The sequence below is a fragment of the Sus scrofa genome, chromosome 2 (genome assembly GCF_054392235.1).
Source record: "Sus scrofa isolate SSC_HxYL_T2T_F1_AM1 chromosome 2, Sscrofa_HxYL_maternal_Yorkshire_Landrace_v2.0, whole genome shotgun sequence".
NCBI lineage: Eukaryota > Metazoa > Chordata > Mammalia > Artiodactyla > Suidae > Sus > Sus scrofa.
The window spans coordinates 65,745,194-65,772,679 of NC_139384.1; the positions used below are offsets into that span (position 1 = coordinate 65,745,194).

General features: G+C 36.4%; 1 protein-coding gene across 1 annotated transcript; it reads right to left on the reverse strand.

Moving 5' to 3' along the window:
• Positions 1-2,909: 2,909 nt before the first annotated feature.
• Positions 2,910-3,839, reverse strand: LOC100512766 (olfactory receptor 2G2-like). The gene has a single exon (XM_003123549.1). The coding sequence runs from the start codon at positions 3,837-3,839 to the stop codon at positions 2,910-2,912; it is 930 nt and encodes a 309-aa protein (XP_003123597.1).
• Positions 3,840-27,486: the final 23,647 nt, after the last annotated feature.

The window sequence follows — 27,486 nt, forward strand, 5'->3', positions numbered from 1 at the left end:
AACAGAAGAGCGGGAATTAAAAGAGCCAGAAATAGACTCACAGACATAGAGAAGAGACTTGTAGTCTACAAGGGGGAAGAGAGGGAGTAAGATGGACAGGGACTTTGGGGTTGGTAGATTCAAACTATTATATTTAGAATGGATAAGTATTGAGGTCCTACTGTATGGAACAGGAAACTACACCCAATCTCCTAGGATAAGACATGACGGAAGATGTATGTATGCATGTATGACTGGGTCACTATGCTGTGCAAAAGAAATTGACACAACACTGTAAGTCAATCTTACTTTAATAAAAATAAAATTAAAATTAAATAAAGGCCAGAGGAGAAAAGTACAGCAGCCCCAAAAATCAGTTATTGAAATGAACCAAGATCTCTAAAATAAAAGAGATTTAGTTTGGGGGGGGCCTACTCATATGGTTGACAATGTGCTTGTTGGAGCTGGCCATCTTTGAAGTAGAATCCCAGTTGAAATGGATGCCTCAACCATCAAATATTAAGTCAGGCACCCACATTACAAAAAAGAAAAAAAAATGTGCTTATATTTCATAAGCTTATTTTTCTTTCCCTTAAGTTTCTCTAAATTATTAATCCCCAGATTTTATTTAAGGAAATTCTTGTGCTCTCCTCAGCATTAGGGAGAACATTTTGTTTTCAACCACATCCTACTATATTTATGTATATATTATGTAAATCTTCCAAAAATTTTAAGGAAAATGTCATATCTGTCACTTAAATTGTACCACTTAAAGGCCCTTTAGCTTCTGGTGTAGGCTGCCAATCTTATTAAAACTTACCTTTGTGTTCCCACAGAGAGGCATTTGTCTTACCACAGAAGGAATTCAGGTAAAAACAGAAACTGAGAAAGTAAAGTGAGAATTTATTTAAGTGAGAAATATATATCTTAAAGAGATGCTGGCAGTGAGCAAGGAATTGCCCTGTGTTTCTTTGCCTCACCTGTTTATGAGGGACATATAAAAGAATGGGCAGAATATTCATAGGGAAGAAGGGGCTGTAGGGTCTTACTCCCTGATTTTCATTCCAGCTCCCATTCCCTAAGGGAGGATGGATTTTTGTCCTTATTTAGCTTTGATCAGAAGTGTCATGGCATCTGCATGACGTGTTCTTCTTATCTCCAAGCCTAGTTTTTTTGTAATGAGTGCATAGTGAGCATCAGGTTACATTCGGATGCTAGAAATTTGTGCCTTTTCCTACATTTCTTTGTCTGTCTCCAGGGTACTTATCACCCCTAAGTATGTGGTTTCCTTTCACTCTGGAGGGTCCTGCTTCCCTTTGTCTACCCATGGACCCTGCTGTTTACATGATGAGTGGTTTTCTGCCATCTGCCCCCCCCTTCTTTGTTCATAATCTGCCTGCTGTAAAACATGGATCCTTTCTTTTTTTATACACATATTAACACGTTTGTAATTTAGTAAATAACAATATAAATTATTTCCTCCTTCATCAAGGTGAGGTGCTATCTATTTAATATTGCTTTGCAACCACATTTATTTAATATCAAAAATCCAAATAAAACAGTCATATCAATTAATATTATCACTTCATTGAGATAGATCGATTTTACAATCATTTTGCTAAAAGTGAGTTTTTTCTCCCCCTAATATCAATTTCTATTGTTTGACAAAAGATACCATCACATGATGAAAATCTATCAGTTGACTGAGTTGGACCATCAGCCTGAACACTCTATAAAATGTGAGTGCTCTTTTGTTCACATCAGTGTTTTCTGTGCCTCAATAATTGTTAATAAACAAATGTGTTTCATAAAGGAGATAAGACAAACATAAGTTTCATGATGCATTAAAAATTGCATGTACCTAGTAATATAGGAAGGGAAAGAGATGATTAATTCATTAAATAAATATTTTCTGTCTAGTAAGGAGGCCATCTTAGAAGTACATAGGTGGTAGAAAATTAAAATGGAAAGAAGTTGATAGACAAAAGAGATAATTAAAAGGTGAAATCCACAGGATTATTTCCAGGTTACATACTGTAGCTTAAATAGCATACATGAGTTGGGATGGTGTATGTTTCATTTTCTGATATTAGAAAGAGAAAGAAAAAAACAGGGCGCCTTTGATTTATTTCTGATATGCTAATTTTGAGGGTTTTTTTAAAGTGTAGTTGATTTGCAATGGAAGTTGTTTTAATACACTCAGATGGAGAAGTGAAACATAGTTGAACACTAGGATATAGGTAGAAAATATCTGTGTTGAAACACAAATCTGGGAGTCACTTTATGCACAGATTTTACTGTCATGAAGTTATAACATAGTTGCCAATCTCAGAAACCCACTGAGGAGAGAAAGACAAAAAAAAAATCAGAAATATGTCAAACAGGAGGGAAAGTACACCAATAAAGATAAACTCTCTGTATAATGGGACTCACACAGGGGGTTCCTGAGGGCTTCAGGATCCATAGTGAGTTGAAAGAACAATGCCATGGGAGTTTAGGATTTGCTCTTTCTATTATGAGTGGTCAAAATATCTCAATCTTTGCAAAAGAAAAATTATAATAATAGCCATATGGTATATGGTTATGGTTATCAAATAAAAAAATTTTTTGAATAAACCTTGTAAACAATAACATACCTAGAATAATATAACTTTAATTTTGGTTACTCAATATTATTCATACCAGTTTATAGCTGATGCACAGGTTATACAAATTGTTCAGGTCACTCAGCTGTTATGTGGTAAAACAGGCATTCAAACTCAGCTGTATCCAATTTGAAAATCCAAGGTCTATTTAATTTTTTTCTACTGAAATTCACTTAGAGGATTATGAACCTAACCAAATTATTTGTTGAGCTGAGCCCTCATTCATTAAATTATTGTCTTAATAATTCTCTTCTAAATGTCTTTTGACAGTCATGTCTCACTAAATCAGAGAGCTTTCCTCAGAATTTTTTTCAGTGCTGTTTTCACTTCCTTATTTCTCAGGGTGTAGATAAGGGGGTTAAGCATGGGGGTCACAATGGTGTAGAAGAGGGACACAAACTTTCCCTGGTCCTTTGATCTACTCTTGGCAGGCTGGAGATACATGAAGATGATGGTTCCATAGAAGATGATGACAACCATCAGGTGGGAGGAGCATGTCCCAAATGCTTTACGTCGTCCAATGGCTGACTTTATCTTTAGAACTGCTTGGGCAATGTGCCCATAAGAAATCAGGATGAGTGACAAGGGTACCAGCAGGAATAAGACACTAGCCACAAAGAGCTCTGCCTGGTTGAAAGTAGTGTCCACACAAGCCAACTTGATGAGCACAGGAACCTCACAGAAGAAATGATCCACTTGGTGATGGTCACAGAAGGGCAGCTGCAGGGTGAGAGTAGACTGTATCAGGGTGGTGGCCACACCACTGAGCCATGCCATAAATGCCAGTATGTGACACAGCTGAGGGTGCATAACAAAGGCATAGTGCAGAGGACGGCAGACTGCAACATAGCGATCATAGGACATCACAGCCAAGAGGACACATTCTGTGGAACCCAGGGCAAGGGAGACATAAAGCTGAATGACACAGCCTCCATATGTGATGGACTTATCTGAACTCCCCAGGTTGACTAGAAGCTGAGGAATAATACTGCTGGTGAAGCAGAGATCCAGGAAGGAGAGATGGGAGAGAAAAAAGTACATGGGATTATGGAGTTTAGAGTCCAAGAGGGATACTAAGATGATGGTAGCATTGCCGAGGAGTGTCATGAGGTAAAGGAACAGGATTACCCCAAAAAGAACCAGCTCTAACTGAGGTTGGTCAGAAAAACCTAAAAGAATGAACCCAGGAAATGTGCTGTCATTGGTCCACTCCATTACTCTTGCTTTGATTATTCACTTCAGAGTGATGAAGTCACCTTAAACAGAAATTACAGGGATTTTATGTCAATTCCCTGGCAATTTTTTGAGATGTTGAGAAATAAGATGTTGAGGAGAGCAATCTAAGACCAAAATAATCTCTTTATGGTAAGAAATGACTATAGAAATGGAGAGTGCATTATAGGATGTTATAGAAAAAAAGGAACCAAATTTGAAGCATGTGTTGATTATTGACTATGCCACATAACAGAATATGATACAAGGTAAATCTGAATCACTTTTTCAAGGATTACAAACATCATTATACATTATGTGCTAAGCCTTGTGGGAGGGCTTTGGTTTGATTCATTTTTTTCCTTTTCAAAGTAAATATGCCTTCACAGTAGAGAATAATTTTAAACAGAAGACAGTCTAGTCCAGAAACTATGAAAGCAGCTAAAGCAACAGTCAACAATCACAATTAGAGTGAAAGTACTATCAATAGAATGTGAGAAATTCTGCAGAATATTAAGTGAAAATCAGTAAGATTTAACTATCAGTGGGATAATGAGCTAATGACTAGAAAGAAGTTAAAATTATTAAGTTTTACATATGATGAAATAAGAATATTGAGTACTTAAGAAAGTGTGCATCAATTCAATCCCAAGTCGTTTGATGCCTGGAAGAATCAGACTATCATTTCTACAGAGGCCAAGAACAAAATGAAGAACCATTGTTTTGATCATCTTTTTTGTCATAAAGACTTTGACCCAAAGTTCCACCCAACCTGTGACACATGAATACTAAATACTCATTTGAAACTATCCATAATTAAGATCCTATATAAACATATAAATCATGTATATAACACATATTATTATGGCAATTACATATTAACATGATTAGGGAAGTTAAATGGATATAAGAATTATCCCCAGCCAAGTGTCAAAACCCTGGATGTTTGAAGAAGATATGGCAAGTTAATCACTACCATTCCCCAGTCTCTTTTAAGAAGAAAATGTATCTGAAATGGGTAACACTTTAAGAACTTAAGTATTTTTTATCCCGATGTTTTTATTCAAAAACAATCTTTTTGCGTTTTCTAACTTTTGTTTAACTAAGCCTCTTTCACCACCAAATTTTTTGTCTTTGCACAAGTTTTCAAAATATATCTTTTATGTCATTAGAATGACCTTAGAACTAGTATCTTGCCACCAAGATACCAGTGAAGCCATATTTGCTGTGCTTATACACATGTGCAATCATTTCCACTCCTCGTGTTGATGGAAGTCTATAGAGTATGATAAAAAGCTGAGGACTTTGGTGACAGAAAAAGCTTAGGCTTAAGTCCTGATCGTTCACATTTTACTTGTGTACCTTGGATAAATCACTAGATACTACCGGGCTTTTGTTTGTTTGTCTGTAACATGGAGATGATGGATAGATCTCATTTACGGGGATAATATCAGCTACTATATGATGAGATAGTGGATCTAGAATACTAGTGCTGTATCTGGGGATGAAAGTGTGTGAATAAACATTGTATTTGGGAATGTTAAAGGTAAGGTCAAAATACCTTTGTGTGGTTTATAAGCCCATCAATAATCATGTCTAGAAAAAAAATTGTATTGGGAAAATAACAGTAAAACTTTAAAAAAATTTTAAAAAAATCATGCCTAAGCCAAGCTTTCCAGCTTTTTTAAAATTACAATTGATTTACAATGTTGTGCCAATTTCTGTACAATAAAATGACCCAGTCATACATATATATATTACACAGTCCCTATCTTATGTTATCTTCTATCATGGTCTATCCAAGAGACTGGATATAGTTCCCTGTGATGATAGAGGAGGATTCATTCCTTATCCATTCTAAATGTAATACTTTGCATCTACTAACCCCAACTCCCAGTCCATCCCACTCCCTCCCTAAACTTGCCAGCTTTTGACACCTCCTTCTAAGCCTCAGAAGGAACCACTTTCAGTTCTCCAAATTTAGAATATGGTTTTCTAAGTTTCATCACATACTGTAACTTTCGTAGTATTCACTCACAGTGCATCTGCCTAAACATTTTTACACATTCTTTAAGACTCAATTCAAATAACATTTTATGGGAATCTTTACCTAAAAGTCACGTTTTCCAATTCATTTCTACAACACTCTGTATTTCTATATTTAAACGCTGTTAGTATTAAAAAATATTGAATGCAGTGTCTCATTTATCTTGATATGCTTAATATCTAGCATTGTCTCCAAAAAAAAGATACTAAATCAATGTGCATACAGAAGTATATTAGATAAATAAAAATTAAAATGAAGAACTTTTTCTCTATTTCATTACATATTTATATTTTATCCTTTACAATTTGATGTATATACCAATGTATATATTTATATATTATTTTTACCTTTATCATTCATTTCATATAATATGTATTATATATCTCACTATATATAATGAAATAAAAGATTAAAGGTCTATAATATATATTTATACATTATATTACATTATAGTGCATTTATATTTATAATACAATTAATGATAAAGATACATTATATAAAATGTCCTAAATGTTGAGAAATAAGACTCTGTAAACAGTTGAAGAGAAAGGGCCAATGTAGAGAATACCAGTATATGATATTAATTATCCCATGATAACCAATCTGTTGATCAGAGATTTTCCAACTACCTTGATATCTAAACAAGTTAGAATGAATCAATGCTGAGGTTTTCATCATTTTTCATCAATATCAAATTTATATATATTTCCTTTTTACACAAGGCTCCATTCCATCATAAACACACTGAGGACATGTTTTTCATCATTTTAGCAGCATGTATTCAGGAATTTTTATGCACGTTAGGTAAATAACTACAACTTAACTATTTCTTATTGGACATTGTATCAGGAAATGAATCCGTCAGTATTTATTGTACATATACTATGGTCCAGGGCTATGCCAGATATAAGGGGAATATAAAATTTTAAGAAGCTTGAATTTTGCTATCAAGAACTTTGCTAACTAGCAAATGCACAAGCAAGTTCAAAAAGTAAGTGCAATAAGAATTTTTAGGTGCAAATACATAGCAAATTTTTTTCCATTCTACAACAACTAATAGAGGGGAGAAAAGAGGAGATGAAATAAAAATTTCAGAAAGCATATTTGAGTTGAGTTTTTAAGATTATAAAGTACTCTCAAGTTGAACATGTTTATTTCACAAAGAGGAAGTCTGATAATAAAAAAAAAATTTAAAAAAGACTTGAAGTAACCTGGCATCATCAGTAACTGCTGAAAGTTGTTGTCTGGAGCTTAAACTGCAAGAGTTGGAAAGAAAATAGGGATATAGATGCTGCAGCCTCTTGATTGACTGATTGATCTTAGGCCATATTATTTAGGTGCTGGTAAAACCGTACAGCACTTTTACAAACTATGACAACTATGTGGACAATTTTATGAAAATAAATATCAAAGAAATTATTTTGAAGACTTCAGTAGTGGCTAGGTAAGAGGAACAGGATCTGAAACAGCAAGAATGAAAGGATAAAAGTGTCCACTGACCTCTAATTTACCTTCCACCATCTCTGATCCAATTTATATCTTTAAACATAAAAATAAATTCATCTTATTGGTACTCTTGAACAGGCCACTCTGATAAGAGAATTCCAAATATATTTTCCATTTATCTACAATTGTCTATTAAATATTATACAGAGAACTAGAATTTCATCTTTCCCACCCACACTTATATAAAATATTAACACAGGACATAACTCTGCAGGATTTCTAGTAGTAGTGTCAATGGATGTGAAACAACCTCAGGTCATTTGTTTGAACTCTCTTCACAGTAGCCATGCAAAGGTATGTAAAGATGTATGCAGAAAGGAGAAGTAGAGTAAAAAGTGATAGATGCAAGGCAAGCTATAAAAATGTAACAAAGATTTAATAAATACCAATTGATAGAAGTTTGAGTAAGGGAGCACATGATGCATTTAAGAGAGATATAAAGCATAAATTACATGCCTGTTGAAAAAAAAAAAGTCCTTAATTTCAGAGAAATGGTTTTTAAAATCCTTTAGGAGTTTATGTAAATAAAGCCAATATTGTCAGTTGCAACAACTGTATGGATATCTTGTGCCCCTTAACTCAAATACCCTGGTATGTTTTCCTGCTTGCTTTAAGCTTGAGAAAATTCTTCCAGGGGAATGCTACCAATTGAGTATCATGAACATCCACTTAAAAAGTGACTTCGAAGTGAAGGGACTGCCTGGTCTATATCTGTAGGGAAGTGAACATCACAAAGTTCCTCTGAAGACTGACGTGCTGAGACCCTCCAAGACACTTAGAAAATAAACTCAAGGTACATCTCTCACAGTTGAGTTCAGTAACTCCTCTCTCTCTCTTACACAACAAAATGTATGACCTGTCTCAATATTTCACTCCTGCCTGCTTTTACCTTTTTTGGAACAGAGAAAGGTGTCTTGCCTTGTTTACACTGCAATTATCCTGAGAGAGTTTTAGGACTGCAATCTGTTTCTTTGCACAGTGATTCACTAGGTAAAAGATGAGATTTGGAATTCATTCTCAGGGTGATCACTGACTACCTGACTATTTGGGAAATGATTTTATGATCCTGGAACTAAGTATCTCCATATGTAAATTGAGGATATTAACATCAGGTTTTTCCATGCATCTAAGACATGTTTCTATGAGGAATTAAATAATTTGTAAATATCACTGAGTCAATAATCCAGCCATGAGTACATGATGATCACTATGTAATAATAATCACAGGCAACTCATCATATACCAAACTCTGTTCTGAGTATGGGCATTCTGTGAATCTGTTTAATTTTCTCCAAGAGACTGGTGGTTTTACTATGCTTATTGACAAATATGAGGAAACCGAGGCTGGGGGTGAGAAGTAACATACTCAAAATGACTTTAGCAGCAAAGCCAGAATCTGAGCCCAGGTTTTTGCATTCTCAAGCTCCTCACACTATGCTGGCCTCCCAAGTTCTTACTAAGATGGAAGAAATGGACACACATGTAACTGCTATGCGCTCGTCACTACTTTCTTTCTAGTGTGTCATTCATATTACCTTGCTTTCCCCTAAGCTATTTGTTTTGGTAGCAATTGCTCTGATTTGAGTTAGAGCTTTAACCCTTCCAGGTTGTGCTAGTCCCCTGGAGAGTTCTCAGATGTTTATAATTCATACACTTGATGTTCATACTACCAAGACCACAGATAGTAAACAGATCTCCTTGATGCTTAATCATTTCCAATTTCATATATACATATCTAAATGCTCTGCTTTGAGGTAAAGAGAGAAGGGAAAATTGAATAAGAATATATAGACAGAGCTAGTGACAGGTAGGGTCCTGACAAATATTACAGACTGAGAGTAAAACTGGGAAAGAGGATGAGGGGTAAAAGAAATACAGTTGTGAGGCAACTGGCAGGTATGATACATCTTGGCAGCTTCTGTAGCTAGAGACATTCACTTAGTTGGGTAAAACCTGGCATGGATGAGGCCAATGTTTAGAGTTTAATCTTAGGGGGATAACTTCTAGTTCAGATGTACATACAACATGTGTGGAGTGGTTAGCCAATGTGGACCTACTGCATAGCACAGGGAACTCTACCTAGTATTCTGTGATAATCTATATGGGGAAAGAATCTGAAAAAGAATGGATGGTAACTGAATCACTTTGTTGTGGAGCAGAAATTATCACAGTGTTGTAAATCAACTGTACTTCAATAAAACTTTAAGAAATGAAAAAAAGGGGGGGGAGGGGGGAGAGAACAGAACAGAAGTACACATAGAACAATATGGGGAAAGTGGTGTCAGTTCAGAAAAATGTTTCTGTTTCTCAGAAGGATAAACCCTAAGCCACTAGATCTAAGCACAATTTATTCCAATCAATGTATAATGGGATTGTCTGGTTAGACATTGTGAAACATCTAATGTTACTTATGCGAGAAAAGGATATTGTAAAAATCTTATGTACACTTAAAATCTGTTGATATAAAAGTTTTTTTTGTATAATTTTCTTCTAATCTGCCTAGTGTGAAGCCCATAGCTAACCTTTCTATGATAGAAGATTCACATCATTCCTGCCTTAAACATTAGATTTGATCTAAGTAAACTTCTTTTTCCCTTTTTTACTAATTCTCCCTTTTTTTCCTGAGGTGAGATAAAAGAATGGAGAAAAATAAACTGTGAAAGAGCACGGTCACAAAAGTTTAAATCTTATTATAACCCAAATTTAAGTATGGTGCAAGAGAGGGAAGTGTCTTGCTATTATCTAATCTGATGCTGTGTATCAAATATTAAGAAATACCTGAAACTAACACAACATTGTAAATCACTTATACTTCAGCAATTTTTAAAAGGAAGTTCAATTTTAAATAAAATGTTTAAGCCCCCCAAATAAGGAGAGAACCCTGTATTTCATAAATTCACCAAGGCAGTAAAATTTTTGAAGCCATTCAATAGCCAATCTCTCACAAATCCACTGGCATTTATTCTTGAGAAATCCATTACCCAGTTACCTTTTCTCATTTCAGTGGCGACATTAGCCCAAAAAGAGCTGCTGCAAATTCGTTAAAAATCCTTAAACTTATTGCTTCATCTCTATGTATTTCTGTTTGCACCCCTGGAAAAGGAAATAAAATTAAAATACCTCTGGATACACTCTAAAGAAAAACTAAAACCATTTTTAAGTTTAATAAAGTGATTTTTAAATCAACAAACTCTACATTATAATCAAATTTATGGTTCATAAAAAAAGCTACTACAAATGTTTTAGAAAGCTCTCTTTGAAGTCATAAAGTTATGATTATAATTTGGTAGCAATTAAATGAACTCCCTTACTTTATCCAAGTCTTATAACATGAACATTTTTCTTTGGCCAGCATGATAGTTCAACCAGAAGAATTCTAAGAAACATTGGATGCTATCCTTTCAGATGACGTAACACTAAATTTTGAGGCAGTATTAGCAGTTTATAAAGCATGCTGTCCTAAGAACAATGAATATTTGGAGTAACACAATCTTTTAAAGTGTAAAAGTGTTCTATATCCCTTGATGTTCAAAAAAATAGACACAATTTATTATAAAGCTGTCAATTTTCCTGAAGTGTGGATTCTTGCATACTCCAGAGAGAGGTCATGGGTTGGTCCTCTGGGATATGATACCCCACCAGGAAATACTTGTTAAACACAAGATGGCCAGGGAGAGCAATGTATTGCAATCCTTAAAGTCACAGTTTTTTATTATTTGAAGCATTTTTTAATAGCCTAGGAAATTAAGTAATATTTCTAGAAGCTCTCAAGATTTTTTTAAACACATGTGAACAATCTTCCATGTACACAGCCAGCCAGTCATCTAGTTATCCTTCCTTTTAAATTCAGCCCTTCTTTTAAATTCTCTTAATAGTTTCTCATTCAATTCTAACTAAGCTCAAAATTCTAATTACAGGGGCCAGCATGATTTGTCCCAGGTTTCTCTCTCAGCTCTATTTATTTACTTATTTATTTATTTACTTATTAGTATTTATTTATCATTTATTATTTATTATTCACTATTTATTATTTATTATTATTTACTATTTATTATTTATTTTATTTTACTATTATTTACTATTTATTATTTATTATTTACTATCTTATTTTATTTTGCTATTATTTACTTTTTATTTATTATTCACTATTATTATTTTTTATTTATTTTATTATTTTATTTTACTATTGTTTACTATTTATTTATTATTTATTTATTTATTATTTACTTATTTATTTATTTAATTTATTATTTATTTATTTATTATTTACTTATTTATTTATTTAATTTATTTATTTATTTATTATTTACTTATTTATTTATTTACTTTATTATTTATTTATTATTTATTATTTACTTATTTACTTTATTTATTTATTATTATTTATTTATTTACTTTAGTCTTACTATTAATTTGTTCTGTTCTATCATATGTTCCTCACATTTCACTTTATTCCCTGTATTGAGGCATTTTAAACAGTTCTTCCCTAATAAAGAAATGTTATTAACATGATTAATCTATTCTTTATACTTAATTAATTAGACACCCTTTCTTTTTTTAGGAGTATTATTTTTAAGAGCTGAAAACTGAAAACAATGCAAATGTTTATCTTGAGGATAATCGTTAGGTAATTTTGGAATATTCTATAATGGAATTCTATGCGACAGTAATAGATTAAAAAAAATACCGCTACACACCACAACATGTGTGAATCCAACATAGTGGCATAGCAAAACAGGTAATATTAAAATATGCTGAGAAGTTAAGGTAATGGTTTTTATCGATGAGCAAGGTTATGACTGGGAAGAGGCACGAGAGAGCTTATGTGGATGATGTAACTCATATTTCTTAGTCTGAGTGGTCTTTATATGGGTGTGTTTAATTAGCATAACTCCTTCAGGCCATGCATTTGTGATATGTGCATTTTTGTCTATATTATATTTAAATTAAAATATTTATTTTTAAAATTGTTTTCATTAACTGCTATATCAGCTTGGCATTCAAACCTTTCCTATTTTGATTCTAAACTACTTTCCCAGGCCATTCCTCTTACATCTTTGTATATGTCTCATGTTTCCATCAGATTTTTTAAATTTTATTGGAATAAAGTTGACTTACAATGTTGTGTTATTTTCAGGTGTATAGCAAAGTAAATCAGTTATATGTATACATATACCCATTCTTTTTCAGATTCTTTACAATATAGGTTATTAAATATTGAGTAGATTTCCCTGTGCTAGCCATATGTCCTTGTTACTTATTTATATTATATATAATTATATACATTAATCTTAATCTCCTAATTTATCACTCTCTTCTACATTTCCCTTTTTGTAGTCATTACTTTGGTTTCTAAATCTTTTGAATCTGCTTCTGTTTTGTAGGTTTGTTTGTATCATTTCTATTAGATTCCACATATTAATGATCTTATATATTTGTCTTTGACTTCTTTCACTTCGTATGATAATTTCTAGGTCCATCCATGTTGCTAGAAAAGGCATTATTTCATTCTTTTTATGGTTGAGTAATATTCCATTGTATTTATGCACTTTGTCTTCATAATCCAATCCTCTGTTGATGGACATTTAGGTAGCTTCCAAATCTTGACTATTGTAAATAGTGCTGCAATGACCACTGGGGTATGTATATCTTTTTGAATCACATTTTTTTCTGGATAGATGTCCAGGAGTGGGATTGTGGATGATATAGTAGTTCTATATTTAGTTTTTGAAGGAAAGTTCATACTATTCTCCATAGTTATTGTGCCAATTTATATTCCCACCAACAATGTAACAGAGCTTCTTTTTCCCAGCATTCTCTCCAGTATTTATTGTTTTTAGACTTTCTGATGATGCCCATTTTGATTGATGTGAGGTGACACCTCATTGTAGTTTTGATTTGCATTTCTCTAATAATCAGTGCATTTGAGCATCTTTTCATGTGCTTTTTGGCCATCTGTTTGTCTTCTTTGGAGAAATGTCTTTTCAGAACTTCTGACAATTTTTCAATTGAGGTTTCTACTTTTTTTAAATAAAGCCAAATGAGATGTTTGTATACTTAGAAGATTAATCGCTTGTGGATTGCTTTGCTTGCAAAGATTTTCTCCCATTCCGTGGATTGTCTTTTTGGGTTTTTTTGTTTTGTTTTTATATGGTTTACTTTGATATGTAAAAATTTTAAGTTTAATTAGGTCCCATTGATTTATTTCTGTTTTTATTTTATTACTCTAGAAAGTGGATCAAAAAAGATATTACTGTGATTTGTGTCAAAAGTTCGGGGCCTATATTTTCCTCTTTAGTATATAGTATACTATATATACTATAGAGTTATATATATATATATATATATATATATATATATATATATATATATATATACACACACACACATGCACACACATATATACTATATACTGAATATACACAGTTCTATAGTCTTACATATAGGTCATTAATCCATGTTGAGTTTATTTTTGTGTATGGTGTTGGAGATTTTTCTAATTTCATTATTTTATGCATAGCTGTCCAGGTTTCCCAGAGCTACTTATTGAGGAGACTGTCTTTTTCTTCATTATGTATTCTTGCCCCCTTTGTCATGGATGAATTCCCCATAGGTGTGAGAATTTATTTCTGGAATTTCTATCCTGTTCCACTGGTCTGTATTTCTGTTTGGTGTCAGTGCCATAATGTTTTGATAACTGTATCTTGGTAATATAACCTTAAGTCATGGAGCCTGATTCCTCCAGCTCTGGTTTTCTTTTTCAAGATTTTTGGCTATTTGGGATCTTTTGTGTTACCATACAAATTTAAAATTTTTGTTCTAGTTTTGTGAAAAATTCCATGGGTAATTTAATAAGCATTGCACTAATCTGTATGTTGCCTGGTTTGTATAGTCATTTTGAAAATATTTTTTTCGTCTTTTTGTCCTTTTAGGGCCACACCTGCAGCATATGGAGGTTCCCAGGCTAGGGGTCTAATGGAAGCTGTAGCCACCAGCCTAAGCCTCAGCCACAGCAATGCCAGATCCAAGCCACATTTGCAACCTATACCACAGCTCACAGCAATGCCAGATCCTGAATCCACTGAGTGAGGCCAGGGATCGAACCCATAACCTCATGGTTCCTAGTCTGACTCATTTCCACTGTGCCATGATGGTAACTCCTAAAAATATTGATTTTTCCAATCCAAGAGCATGGTGTATATCTCTGTTTGCATCATCTTTGATTTCTTTCAACAGTATCTGATACTTTTCAGAGAACTTGTCTTTTGTCGCTTTAGGTAGATTTATTTCTAGGTATTTTGTTCTTTTTATGTGGTGGTAAATGGGATTTTTTTCCCCTGATTTCTCTTTCTGATATTTCATTGTTAGCATGTAGAAATTCATTTGACTTCTGTGTATTAATTGTGATTACTGCAACTTTAGTAAATTTATTGATGAGCTTTAACTGTTTTATGGTAGCTTCAGAATTTTATAGATACAGCATCATGGTATCTGAAAATAGTAATAGTTTTATTTCTTCCTTCACAATTTGGATTCCTTTTATTTCTTTTTTCTTTTCCTTTTTTTGGCTAAGACTTACAAAACTATGTTAATAAAGAAGGTGAGAATGGACTTTCTTGCTTTGTTCATGATCTTAGGTGGGATGATTTCATCTTTCGCCATTGAGAATGATGTTAGCTATAGTTTTGTCATATATGGCCTTTATTAAGTTGAGGTAGGTTTCCTATGTGCCCACTTTCTGGAGGGATTTTATCAGAAATGTGTGTTGTATTCTGTCAAAAGCTTTTTCTGCATCTATTGAGAGGACCATAAGGTTTTTATTCTTTAGTCTGCTGATGCAGTGTATCACATTGAATTGTAAATATTGGAAAATCCTTGAATCCTTGAGATAACTCTCACTTTATCATGGTGTATGAGTTTTCAATGTATGATGGGAATAAATTTGCTAGTATTTCATCAAAAGCTTTTTCTGCATCTATTGAGAAGACCATATTTTTTTATTCTTAAGTTTTCTGGTGTGGTGAAAAACATCGATTTGCAGATATTGAAAAACCCTGCTTCCCTAGGATAATTCCTACTTGATGATGATATACAATCCTTTTACTTATCCTTGTACTTGTCCTGATAATATTTTTGAGGAGTTTTTACATCAATATTCATCAATGACATTGCCCTGTAATTTTCTCTTTTTGTGGTATCTTTGTCTGGTTTTGGTATCAGGGTGGTGGTGGCTTCATAAAATGAGTTTGGGAGTGTTCTTTCCTCTGCAATTTTTTGAAAGATTTTCAGAAAGGTAAGTGTTAATTCTTCTCTAGAAGTTTAATAGAATTTGCCTGTGAAGCTGTCAACTCCTGGAATTTTGTTTGTTGGAAGTATTTTAGTCACAGTTTCAGTTTCCGTACTTGTGAGTGATCCATTCATCTTTTCTATTTCTTCATGGTTTAGTCTTGGAAAATTGTAACTTTGTAAGAATTTGTCCATTTCTTCTAGGCTTTCCATTGTATTGGCATATAGTTTCTTATAGTAGTGGCTTAGATCCTTTGTATTTCTTTGTGTCCATTGTCATTTCTTTTTCATTTCTAATTATATCAATTTCAGTCCTCTCTCTTTTTTTCCGGATGAGTCTGAGTAAAGGTGTATCAATTTTGTTGGTCTTTTCAAAGAACAGACTTTTAGTTGATTGATCTTTTCTATTGTTTTCTTTTCTTTTTTTTTTTTTTTTTTGTCTTTTTGCTATTTCTTTGGGCCGCTCCCGTGGCATATGGAGGTTCCCAGGCTAGGGGTCGAATCGGAGCTGTGGCCACCGGCCTACGCCAGAGCCACAGCAATGTGGGATTCGAGCCGCGTCTGCAACCTACACCACAGCTCATGGCAACGCCAGGTCATTAACCTACTGAGCAAGGGCAGGGACCGAACCCGCAACCTCATGGTTCCTAGTCAGATTCGTTAACCACTGCGCCATGACGGGAACTCCTCTATTGTTTTCTTCATCTTCGTTTCATTTATTTCTTTTTGGATCTTCTTGATTTCTTCCCTTATACTAACTTGGGTTATGTTTGTTTTTACTTTAGTTGTTTTAAGTGTAAGTTTAGGTTGTTTATTTGAGATTTTTCGTGTTTCCTGAGGTAGGTTTTTATTGATATAAACTTCCCTCTTAGCGCTGCTCTTGCTGCATCCCATAGATTTTGGATCATTGTGTCTTCATTTTTATTTGCCATTAGTTATTTTTTTATTTCCTCTTTGATTTCTTCAGTGATCTGTTGGTTGTTTACCATCCTATGGTTCAGTCTCAACATGTTTGTGTTTTTTGCAGATTTTTGTTATCATTGATTTCTAGTCTTATAGTGTAGTGGTCAGAAAAGATGCTTGATATGATTCCAATTTTCTTAAATTTACTGCAGTTTGACTTCTGGACCAGATCATGATCTATCCTAGAGAATGTTCTGAGTGTACTTGAGAAGAATATGTATTCTGCTGCTCTTGGATTGAATAGTCTATAAATATTTATTAAGTCCATCTGATCTAATGCATCATTTAAGACCTGTTTTTCCTTGCTGATTTTCTGTCTGGATTATCCATCCTTGGTAGTGTAAGTAGGGTGTTAAAGTCCCCCATTATTATTGTATTATTGTTGATGTCTCTTCTTATGACTGTTAGCAATTACCTTATATATTGAAGTGCCCCTATGTTGGGTGCATATATATTAACAAATATTATATCTTCTTCTTGTATTTATCCTTGGATCAGTATGTGATGTCCTTTGTCTCTTGTAACTATATTCATTTTAAAGTCTATTTTTTCCTGATGTGATTGTTGATACACCAGTTTTCTTTTGATTTTCATTTTCATGGAATATCTTCTTCCACCCTCCCACTTTCAGTTTGTATGTGTCCCTAAAACTGAAGTGGGCCTTTTGTAGACAAAATATGTATGGGTTTTGATTTTGTTTATCCTTTCAACCATCTATGTCTTTTTGTTGGAGCATTTAGTCCATTTACATTTAAGGTAATTGTTGATACGTATGTTCTTACTGCTGTTTTGTATTTATTTTTGATGGTCTTTTTTCTCTTTTTCTCTTGTGCCCTTCTCTTGTGGTTTGATGACTATATTTAGCGTTGTGTTTGGATTTCTTTTTCTTATTTGCATGTGTATGTACTGTAGATTTTTGTCTTGTGATTACCATAAGGCTTTTATATAGCAGTCAATATACACAAGTCTCTTTTAAGTTGCTGGTCTCTTAATTGCAAATGCATCTGCAGTATCCTACATTTGTACCCTCCTGTTCTCATGATAGCTTGTTTTGATATAATACTTGTGTGTGAATGATTTCCTACCTGTACTATATGTATGCCTTTACCAGTAAGCCTTCTCATTTTCTTGTTTCTAATTGTGGCCTTTACTTTTATACCTTGAGAATTTCCTTTATTATTTGCTGTAAAGCTGGTTTATTGGTTCTAAATTCTCCTAGCTTTTGTTTGTCTGTAAGATTTCTTCAAATCTGAATGGAGGCTGCTCTTCGTTGTGGGTTTTTTCCTTGCATCATTTTAACTATATTATGCCACTCCCTTCTGGCCTGCAGAGTTTCTGCTGAAAAATTAGCTGATAACCTTATCAGGGTTTCCTTGTATGTTATCTGTTGCTTTCCCCTGGCTGTTTCAAAATTTCCTCTTTGTCTTTAATTTGGACAGTTTGATTATTATATGTATTGGGGTATTCCCCCTTGCATTCATTCAACATGGTATTCATTGAGCTTCCTCAACTTGAGTGAGTAACTCCTTTCCCATGTTAGGGAAGTTTTTGGCTATTATATCTTCAGATATTTTCTCCAGTCCTTTCTCTCTCTTTTGGCCTTCTGGCACCCTTATAATGTGAATGGTGCATTTAAAGTTGTCTCTGATTTCTCTTAGACTGTCCTCAATTTTTTTCATTCTGTTTTCTTACCCATTCTGTGTCAATGATTTCCACCATCTTCCACCTCACTTATTAATTCTTCTCCCTTTTGCATTATTTTATTGTTTCCTGCTAATGATTTTTTTTAATTTCAGTTACTGTATTTTTCATCTCTGCTTTCTTAATCTTTAAATCTTCTATTTCATTGTTCAACATTTCTTATAATTTGTGAATCTTTGCCTCCATTTTTTTCTGAGATCTTGGATCATGTTTATCATCATCACTCTAAAGTCTTTTCATGGAGGTTGTTTATTTCCAGTTCACTTAGCTGGTTTTCTGTTTTGTTTGGTTTGGTTTTTTGTCTTGTTCCTTCATCTGGATCATATTTCTCTGCCTTATCATTTTGTATAGATTTTTCTGTGGTCTCCTTTTTGCATGCTACAGTGTTGTAGCCTCTCTTGTTTCTAGTGTCTGTCCACTTGTTGGTGAAGATCTTATAGGAGCTTGTGGTGGGCTTCCTGATGGAAGGGACTGGTGCCTGACCACAGGTAGGTGGAGCTGAGTCTTGTCCCTCTGCTGGTGAGGCTTTGTCTCTGGGTGTGATTAGATAGGGCTTTAGGCAGCCTGTTTGCTGATGGGTGGGGCTGTGTTCCCACCTGGTCTAGGGCCTCTCAGCCTAATGAGTGGGGCTATATTTTTCAAAAAAGGAAGCTTCCAGGTGATCTCATTCCAATGACTATTCCTGGAACTTCTGCCTCTAATGCTCTAGTGTCTTTTCCCCACAATGAGTCACAGCTGCCCCTTGCTTTTCCAGGAGATCCTCCAAGACCCACAGGTAGGTCTGACTCAGATCCTTATGAAGTCCTTGCTTTGCATTGGGTCCCAGAACACATGAAATCGTGTGTGTGCCCTCCAAGAGTGGAATTTCTGTAGAACTCCTGCACACAAGCCCTGCTGGCCTTCAACTCTAAATGCTCCAGGGGCTCCTCTTCCCAGTGCTAACGCCCCAGGCTGGGGAACATGATGTGAGGTTCAGAATGCTCACCCCTGTGGGAAAACCTCTCTGATACAGTAATTTTCCAGTCTTTGGGTCACTCACACAGTGGGTATAGATTCCTTATATTGCAAAAGTGCTCCCTCTTTTTTTCCCTTTTTTTGCTTTTTTAGGGCCACACCTGCAGCTTGTAGAAGTTCCCAGGCCAGGGGTTGAATCAGAGCTACAGCTGCCAGCCTACACCACAGCCACAGCAATGCAGGATCTGAGCTGTGTCTGTGACCTATACTACACCTCACATAAGTGCAAGCTCTCCTCCCCTTCAAGTGAGGCCTGGGGTCAAACCTGCATTCTTATGGATACTAGTCAGATTCACTTCAACTGTGCCAAAATGGGAACTCCAAAATTTCCTCTTCTACTGTCTCTATATGGCTTCTTCTTTGTCTATGGTTGTAGGTTGTCCTTTTGGGTTGTTTCCATCCTATTTTGTTGATTTTTGTTGAGCAATTATTTGTAATTTTGGTGTTTTTGTGAAGGAAGGTAAGCTTAAGTCCTTCTGTTCTGACATTTGCCTCTCTGTGTTTTTTAAGTGAGGTTTTAAAGTCCCTACTATTAATTGTTATTGCGAACTTCTCCCTTTATGTTTAATATTTGCTCTATGTATTTAGTTGTTCCTATGTTGGGTTCGTATATCCTTATAAATGCTATGTCTTCTTGGATTGTTCCATTGATCATTATGTAATGTCCTTCATGGTCTCTTCCTACATTCTTTTATTTAAGGTCTATTTTTTCCTTCTTTTTTTTTATTTTCCCACTGTACAGCAAGGGGGTCAGGTTATCATTACATGTATACATTACAATTACATTTTTCCCCCACCCTTTGTTCTGTTGCAACATGAGTATCTAGACATAGTTCTCAATGCTATTCAGCAGGATCTCCTTATAAATCTATTCTAAGTTGTGTCTGATAAGCCCAAGCAAGCTCCCAATCCCTCCCACTCCCTCCCCCTCCCATCAGGCAGCCACAAGTCTCTTCTCCAAGTCCATGATTTTCTTTTCTGAGGAGATGTTCATTTGTGCTGGATATTAGATTCCAGTTATAAGTGATATCATATGGTATTTGTCTTTGTCTTTCTGGCTCATTTCACTCAGTATGAGATTCTCTAGTTCCATCCATGTTGCTGCAAATGGCATTATGTCATTCTTTTTTATGGCTGAGTAGTATTCCATTGTGTATATATACCACCTCTTCCGAATCCAATCATCTGTCGATGGAAATTTGGGTTGTTTCCATGTCCTGGCTATTGTGAATAGTGCTGCAATGAACATGCGGGTGCATGTGTCTCTTCTAAGTAGAGTTTTGTCCGGATGGATGTCCAAGAGTGGGATTGCGGGGTCATATGGAAGTTCTATGTATAGATTTCTAAGGTATCTCCAAACTGTTCTCCATAGTGGCTGTACCAGTTTACATTCCCACCAACAGTGCAGGAGGGTTCCCTTTTCTCCACAGCCCTTCCAGCACTTGTTACTTGTCGATTTATTAATGATGGCCATTCTGACTGGTGTGAGGTGGTATCTCATGGTAGTTGGGATTTGCATTTCTCTTATGATCAGCAATGTTGAGCATTTTTTCATATGTTTGTTGGCAATCTGTATATCTTCTTTGGAGAAATGTCTATTCAGGTCTTTTGCCCATTTTTCCATTGATTGATTGGTTTTTTTGCTGTTGAGCTGTATATGTTGCTTGTATAGTCTAGAGATTAGGGCCTTGTCAGTTGCATCATTTGAAACTGTTTTCTCCCATTCTGAAAGTTGTCTTTTTGTTTTCTTTTGGGTTTCCTTTGCTGTGCAAAAGCTTTTCAGTTTGATGAGGTCCCATGGGTTTATTTTTGCTTTCATTTCTGTTGCTTTTGGAGACTGACCTGAGAAAATATTCATGATGTTGATGTCAGAAAGTGTTTTGCCTATGTTTTCATCTAGGAGTTTGATGGTGTCCTGTCGTATATTTAAGTCTTTCCATTTTGAGTTTATTTTTGTGCATGGTGTGAGGGTGTGTTCTAGTTTCATTGCTTTGCATGTTGCTGTCCAGGTTTCCCAGCAATGCTTGCTGAATAGACTTTCTTTTTCCCATTTTAAGTTCTTGCCTCCCTTGTCAAAGATTAATTGACCATAGGTGTCAGGGTTTATTTCCGGATTCTCTATTCTGTTCCATGGGCCTGTCTGTCTGTTTTGATACCAGTACCACACTGTTTTTATGACTGTGGCTTTGTAATATTTCTTGAAGTCTGGGAGAGTTATGCCTCCTGCTTGGTTTTTGTTCCTCAGGATTGCTTTGGCAATTCTGGGTCTTTTGTGGTTCCATATAAATATTTGGATTGTTTGTTCTAGTTCTGTGAACAATGTCATGGGTAATTTGATAGGGATTGCATTGAATCTGTAGATTGCTTTGGGTAGTATGGCCATTTTTACAATATTGATTTTCCCAAACCAGGAACATGGAATATCTTTCCATTTCTTTACATCTTCTTTGATTTCTTTGATTAAAGTTTTATAGTTCTCGGCATATAGGTCCTTTACCTCCTTGGTCAGGTGTATTCCAAGGTATTTGATTTTGTGAGGTACAATTTTAAAAGGTATCATATTTTTGTATTCCTTTTCTAATGTTTCATTGCTGGTATACAGAAATGCCACTGACTTCTGAATGTTAATCTTATATCCTGCCACTTTGCTGAATTTATAAAGCAGTTCAAGGAGTTTTGGGGTTGAGTCCTTAGGGTTTTCTATGTATAGAATCATGTCATCTGCATACAGTGACAGTTTTATCTCTTCTCATCCTATATGGATGCCTTTTATTTCTTTTGTTTGTCTAATTGCTGTGGCTAGGACTTCCAAACCATGTTGAAGAGTAGTGGTGAGAGTGGGCATCCCTGTCTTGTTCCAGATTTGAGTGAGAAGGCTTTCAGTTTTTCCCCATTAAGGATTATATTTGCTGTGGGTTTGTCATAAATGGCTTTGATTATATTCAGGAATGTTCCCTCTATACCCACTTTGGCGAGGGTCTTGATCATGAATGGATGTTGAACTTTGTCAAATGCTTTTTCTGCGTCTATTGAGATGATCATATGATTTTTGACTTTTTTTTGTTAATGTGTTGTATGATGCTGATTGATTTGCGTATGTTGAACCATCCTTGTGAACCTGGGATGAACCCAACCTGGTCATGGTGTATAATTTTCTTGATATGTTGTTGGATTCGGTTGGCTAAGATTTTGTTGAGAATTTTTGCATCTATATTCATCAATGATATTGGCCGATACTTTTCTTTTTTGGTGGTATCTCTCTCTGGTTTTGGAATGAGGGTGATGGTGGCATCATAGAATGTCTTTGGGAGTATTCCTTCTTCTTCAACCTTTTGAAAGAGTTTAAGGAGGATGGGTACCAGATCCTCTTTATATGTTTGGGAGAGTTCACCTGTGAAGCCATCTGGTCCTGGACTTTTATTTGTAGGGAGTGATTTTATGACCTCTTCAATTTCATTTCTAGTGATCGGTCTGTTCAGTTGGTCTGTTTCTGCTTGATTCAGTTTTGGCAGGCTGTAAGATTCTAGAAAATTGTCCATTTCTTCCAGATTGTCAAACTTGTTGCTGTATAGTTGTTCATAGTATTCTCTTATGGGTTTTTTGTATTTCTGCTGTATCCGTTGTGATTTCTCCTTTTTCATTTATACTTTTGGTTATTTGGGTTCTTTCTCTCCTCTTTGTAGTGAGTCTGGCCAGGGGGTTGTCAATTTTGTTTACCTTTTCAAAGATCCAGCTCTTGGTTTTATTCATTTTCTCTATTGTTTTTTGAGTCTCTATTTTATTGAGTTCTTCTTTGATCTTTATAATTTCCTTCCTTCTGCTGACTTTAGGACTTTTTTGTTCTTCTTTTTCTAGTTCGTTTAGGTGGAGGGTTAAGTGGTCAATTTGGGATCTTTCTTCTTTTTTGAGAAAGGCCTGTATCGCTCTAAATTTCCCTCTGAGCACTGCTTTCACAGCATCCCATAGATTTTGAGAGGTTGTGTCTTCATCATCATTTGTTTCAAGGTAGTTTTTAATTTCCTTCTTGATTTCCTCATTGACCCATTGGTTTTTTAGTAGCATGTTGTTTAGTCTCCATGGAGTAGGTTATTTCTCTTTCCTTTTCCCATGGTTGATTTCTAATTTCATGGCATTGTGGTCAGAGAAGATACTTGAGATAATTTCTATGCTCCTAAATTTATTGAGGTTATCTTTGTGTCCCAATATGTGGTCGATTCTTGAGAATGTTCCATGAGCATTTGAGAAGGATGTGTATTCTGATTTTTTTGGATGTAGGGTCCTGAAGATGTCAACTAAGTCTAACTTTTCTATTGTTTCCTTTAGGATCTCTGTTGCTTTATTGGTTTTCTCTCTAGAGGATCTGTCCATTGATGTGAGGGGGGTATTAAGGTCTCCTACTATGACTGTATTCCCATTGATTTCTCCCTTAATGTCTGTTAATATTTGTTGTATGTATCTATGTGCTCCTATATTTGGGGCATATATGTTGACGATAGTATCATCCTCTCCTTGGATGGATCTCTTAATCATTAAGTAGTGTCCTTCTTTGTCTTTCTTTGTGTCTTTTGTTTTAAAGTCTATTTTGTCTGATATGAGCATTGAGACTCCTGCTTTTCTGTCATGTCTATTGGCGTGAAATATTTTTCCCCACCCTTTCACTTTCAATCTATATGTATCTTTTATCCTAAGATGAGTTTTTTGTAGGCAGCATATTGAAGGTTTTTGCCTTTTTATCCACTCAGCCACTCTGTGTCTTTTGATTGGGGCATTCAGTCCATTGACATTTAAGGTGATAATTGATAGATGATTATTTATTGCCATTTGAACCTCGTGTTCCAGGTGATTCTATGGTTCTCCATTCTTCCTTTCTTTTTTTTTTTTTTTTTTTTGTTTGGATGGTCTCCTGTTGTCATCTGCTTGAGTGTATTTTTTTTCCTTTTTTGCAAATGCAATATTTGGTTTTGGCTTGTGTTTGCCCTGTTTTTTAAGTATGCTAACCCCTTCCCATAATTGTGTGTTTTAGCCTGATGGTCCTGTAAGTTCAAACATTTCATTACTATATTAAAATTAAGAAGAGAAACATACAAACAAACAAAAAGGGTTATTTACTTCCTAACATCCCTTGCCCACATTTTATGGTTTTGATGACTCTTTTTTATTTTTTTCTTTTTAATTTTATTTTGTTTGAAGCATGTTCATGATTAAATCTGTATGCTGGCTTATTTGAGTGACTGCTCTCTGATTGCAGTTTCCTCAGTCCTAGTTCTTCCTCTTCTTCTTCTTCTTTTTTTTTTTTTTTTTTCTTTTTTCTTCCCTTTCCTTCCTTTCTTTTTGGTTTAGAGAAGCCCTTTCAATATTTCCTTTAACCTGGGTTTTGTGTTGCTGTATTCTTTAAGTTTTTGTTTGTTGGGAAAAATTTTTATTTCCCCTTCTATTTTAAATGATATTCTTGCTGGATAGAGTATTCTAGGTTGCATATTTTTTCCTTTTAGCACTTTAAATATCTCTTGCCATTCCCTCCTGGCCTGTAGTGTTTCTGTAGAGAAATCAGCTGATATTCTTATCGGGATTCCCTTGTAGGTAACATTCTGTTTTTCTCTTGCTGCCTTTAGGATCCTCTCTTTATCACTAACTTTTGCCATTTTTATTATGATGTGTCTTGGTGTGGGTCTGTTTGGGTTCAGTTTGTTTGGGGCCCTCTGTCCTTCTTGTATGTTGAATCCAGTATCCTTTAAATTTGGGAAGTTTCCAGCGATAATTTCTTCAAATATATTTTCCATCCCCTTATCTTTTTCTACTCCTTCTGGAATTCCTATTATGTGTAGATTGGCCTGCTTTATATTATCCCATAGGTCTCTTATATTGCTTTCCAGTTTTTTGATTCGGTTTTCTGTCTGTTGACCGGATTGAGTGATTTCCATTATTCTATCTTCCATATCACTGATTCTTTCTTCTGCATTATTCATTCTCGTTTTTACTGCCCCTAGTTCTGTTTGTATCTCTGCCAATAAATTTTCTAGTTTTTCTTGGCTCCTCCTTATATTTTCTAGTTCCTTTCTGAGATTATCTGCATTACTGTTCATATCTTCTCTTAATTCCTTCAGTATTTTCACTATTTCTCTTTTGAACTCCAGGTCTGTCTGACTGCAGAGATCTGTTTCATTGTTGACTGTTTTAGGTGAGTTCTCCTGTTGGTTTGACTGGAGGTGGTTTCTCAGCTTCTTCATCTTGCTTGTTGTTTTCTGTCTCCTGAGGGAGTTGTACTCTCCATTATCAGGCAGTGTTTGCCTTGTCACTGCTGTGGAATGTTTCCTGAGGGCTGGCGTTGTTGATCAATCTTTTTTGAGGCAGTGTGGCTTTTCTGGAGTGTTGCTGGGGCTAACAGTGTTTCACTGAAGCAAAGGAGGACTTCCTGAGGGCAGACAGGTCTGGGAGGTCCACACCACGATGGTAGCAGATTTCACTTGGTCATGCAGAGCTTGCTCTGGTGTTTTTAGGCTGTGGGGTTCCTGCAGGGGGTTGGCAGTGTTGGGCAGCTGTTTCTCAGTAGTGCAGCACCCCCTGGGGGCTGGAGCAGCTATCTGGGTCACTGAGAACCTAAGAGGCTCTTCCCTGGGGCAGCCCAACTCAGAAGGACAGCCTGAGAATGTAGGCAGATCTTTTCACAATCTGGCCGAGCTTGTTGCAGCTTTTCTGGGCTTCAGGGGCTCTTCCAGGGGGATGGTGGTGCTGAGCAGCTATTCCACGGGAGTGGGGCACCCCCTCGGGTCTTGGGCGGGTAGCAGGGCCACTGGAAACCCAAGAGGCTCCTCCCCAGGGCCACCCGACTCAGAAAGACCATCTGAGATCTTTTCCCGACTCGGCCAGGCTTGTTGTAGCTTTTCTGGGCTGCAGGGGGTCCTGCCTGGAGCTGGCAGTCCTATGAAGCTGGTCCACTAGGTCTCAGCACCCCCTGGGGGCTTGGGCGTGTAGCAGGGCCATTGGAGACCCAAGAGGCTCCTCCCCGGGGCACCCCGACTCACAAAAACCGTCCGAGAATTAGGCCGATCTATTCACGGCCTGGCTAGGTTTGTTCTAGCTTTTCTGGGCTGCAGGCCTTTTCTCGGGTGCTGGTGGTGTTTGGTGCTGCTTTGGGGAAGTGTAGCCCCTCCAAAGGGCAAGCAGGCCTGTGCAGGGACAGCCCCTGTGGTGGTAGGCTTCAGGCAATTGTTGAGGCCAGCCCTCCTGGATGGCAGGCAGCCCCAGGTTCGGCGAGAGCGTAGGGGGTGGCGGGGGTGGGGGGAGGGAATGCACGGGGAAGCACATCTTTCTGCTAGCTAGCTGGCCTGTAAGCTTACTGTGGCATGGTGGCATGGGGGGTATTCTATGGGGACCCACCCCTTCTCTCCCCTCCCCAGCATGGGTGCAGACCAGGCTCTTCTCCCAGGTTCCCTCTGATGCAGCTTTCCACTTTCCCGCCCCTAGAGTATTGTTCCCTTCCTCTGCAACAGCTTTGTTTCCTAGTCTCCCAGGCAGTCTCTGCCCCGTCAAATGGTTTCTAGACCTCCCAAGCAGTTTCCGCTCCGCCCCACCCCCCCAGCCCGGGGACTAACCTCCTGGGCCGAGGTCTCGGTGCCAGCCCCCACCCAGGCGTCCCCCGGCCCTTTCCCGGGGACTAACCTCTGGAGCTGAGGATTCGGTGCCCAGCCCTCACCCAGGTGTCTCAATTTTTGGTGACTGTGCCCGTAGTTCAGATGGTCCGTTGGGTTCTTGATCGGCTTTTCCGTACTCCAACTTACTGCTACACTCTTCTCTGCATCTGGAGATTTCTCCGGTTTGTTTGATCTTTCCCCTGGTAGGTGACTTTCCAGGGTGCGGGAACACTTTCTCCTCTGCAGTTCCCTTTCGGGAGTGCCCATCCCGCTCGGATTCACCTTCTCTCACTCTCCTCTTTTCTCCCGTTCTGCCCAGTAATGTCACGAACTTCTTGCCGTTATTGGAGTTTAGGTTCCTCTGCCAGCGATTGGTTGCTGTTCTGTGTGAGTCATTTATTCTGTAGATGTGCTTTTTTTGTTGTGTTTGTGGGAGAGGGCGAGCGTGTCTCCCTACTCCTCTGCCATCTTGTCCTCCCTCCAAAATAAGTCCTATTTTTTC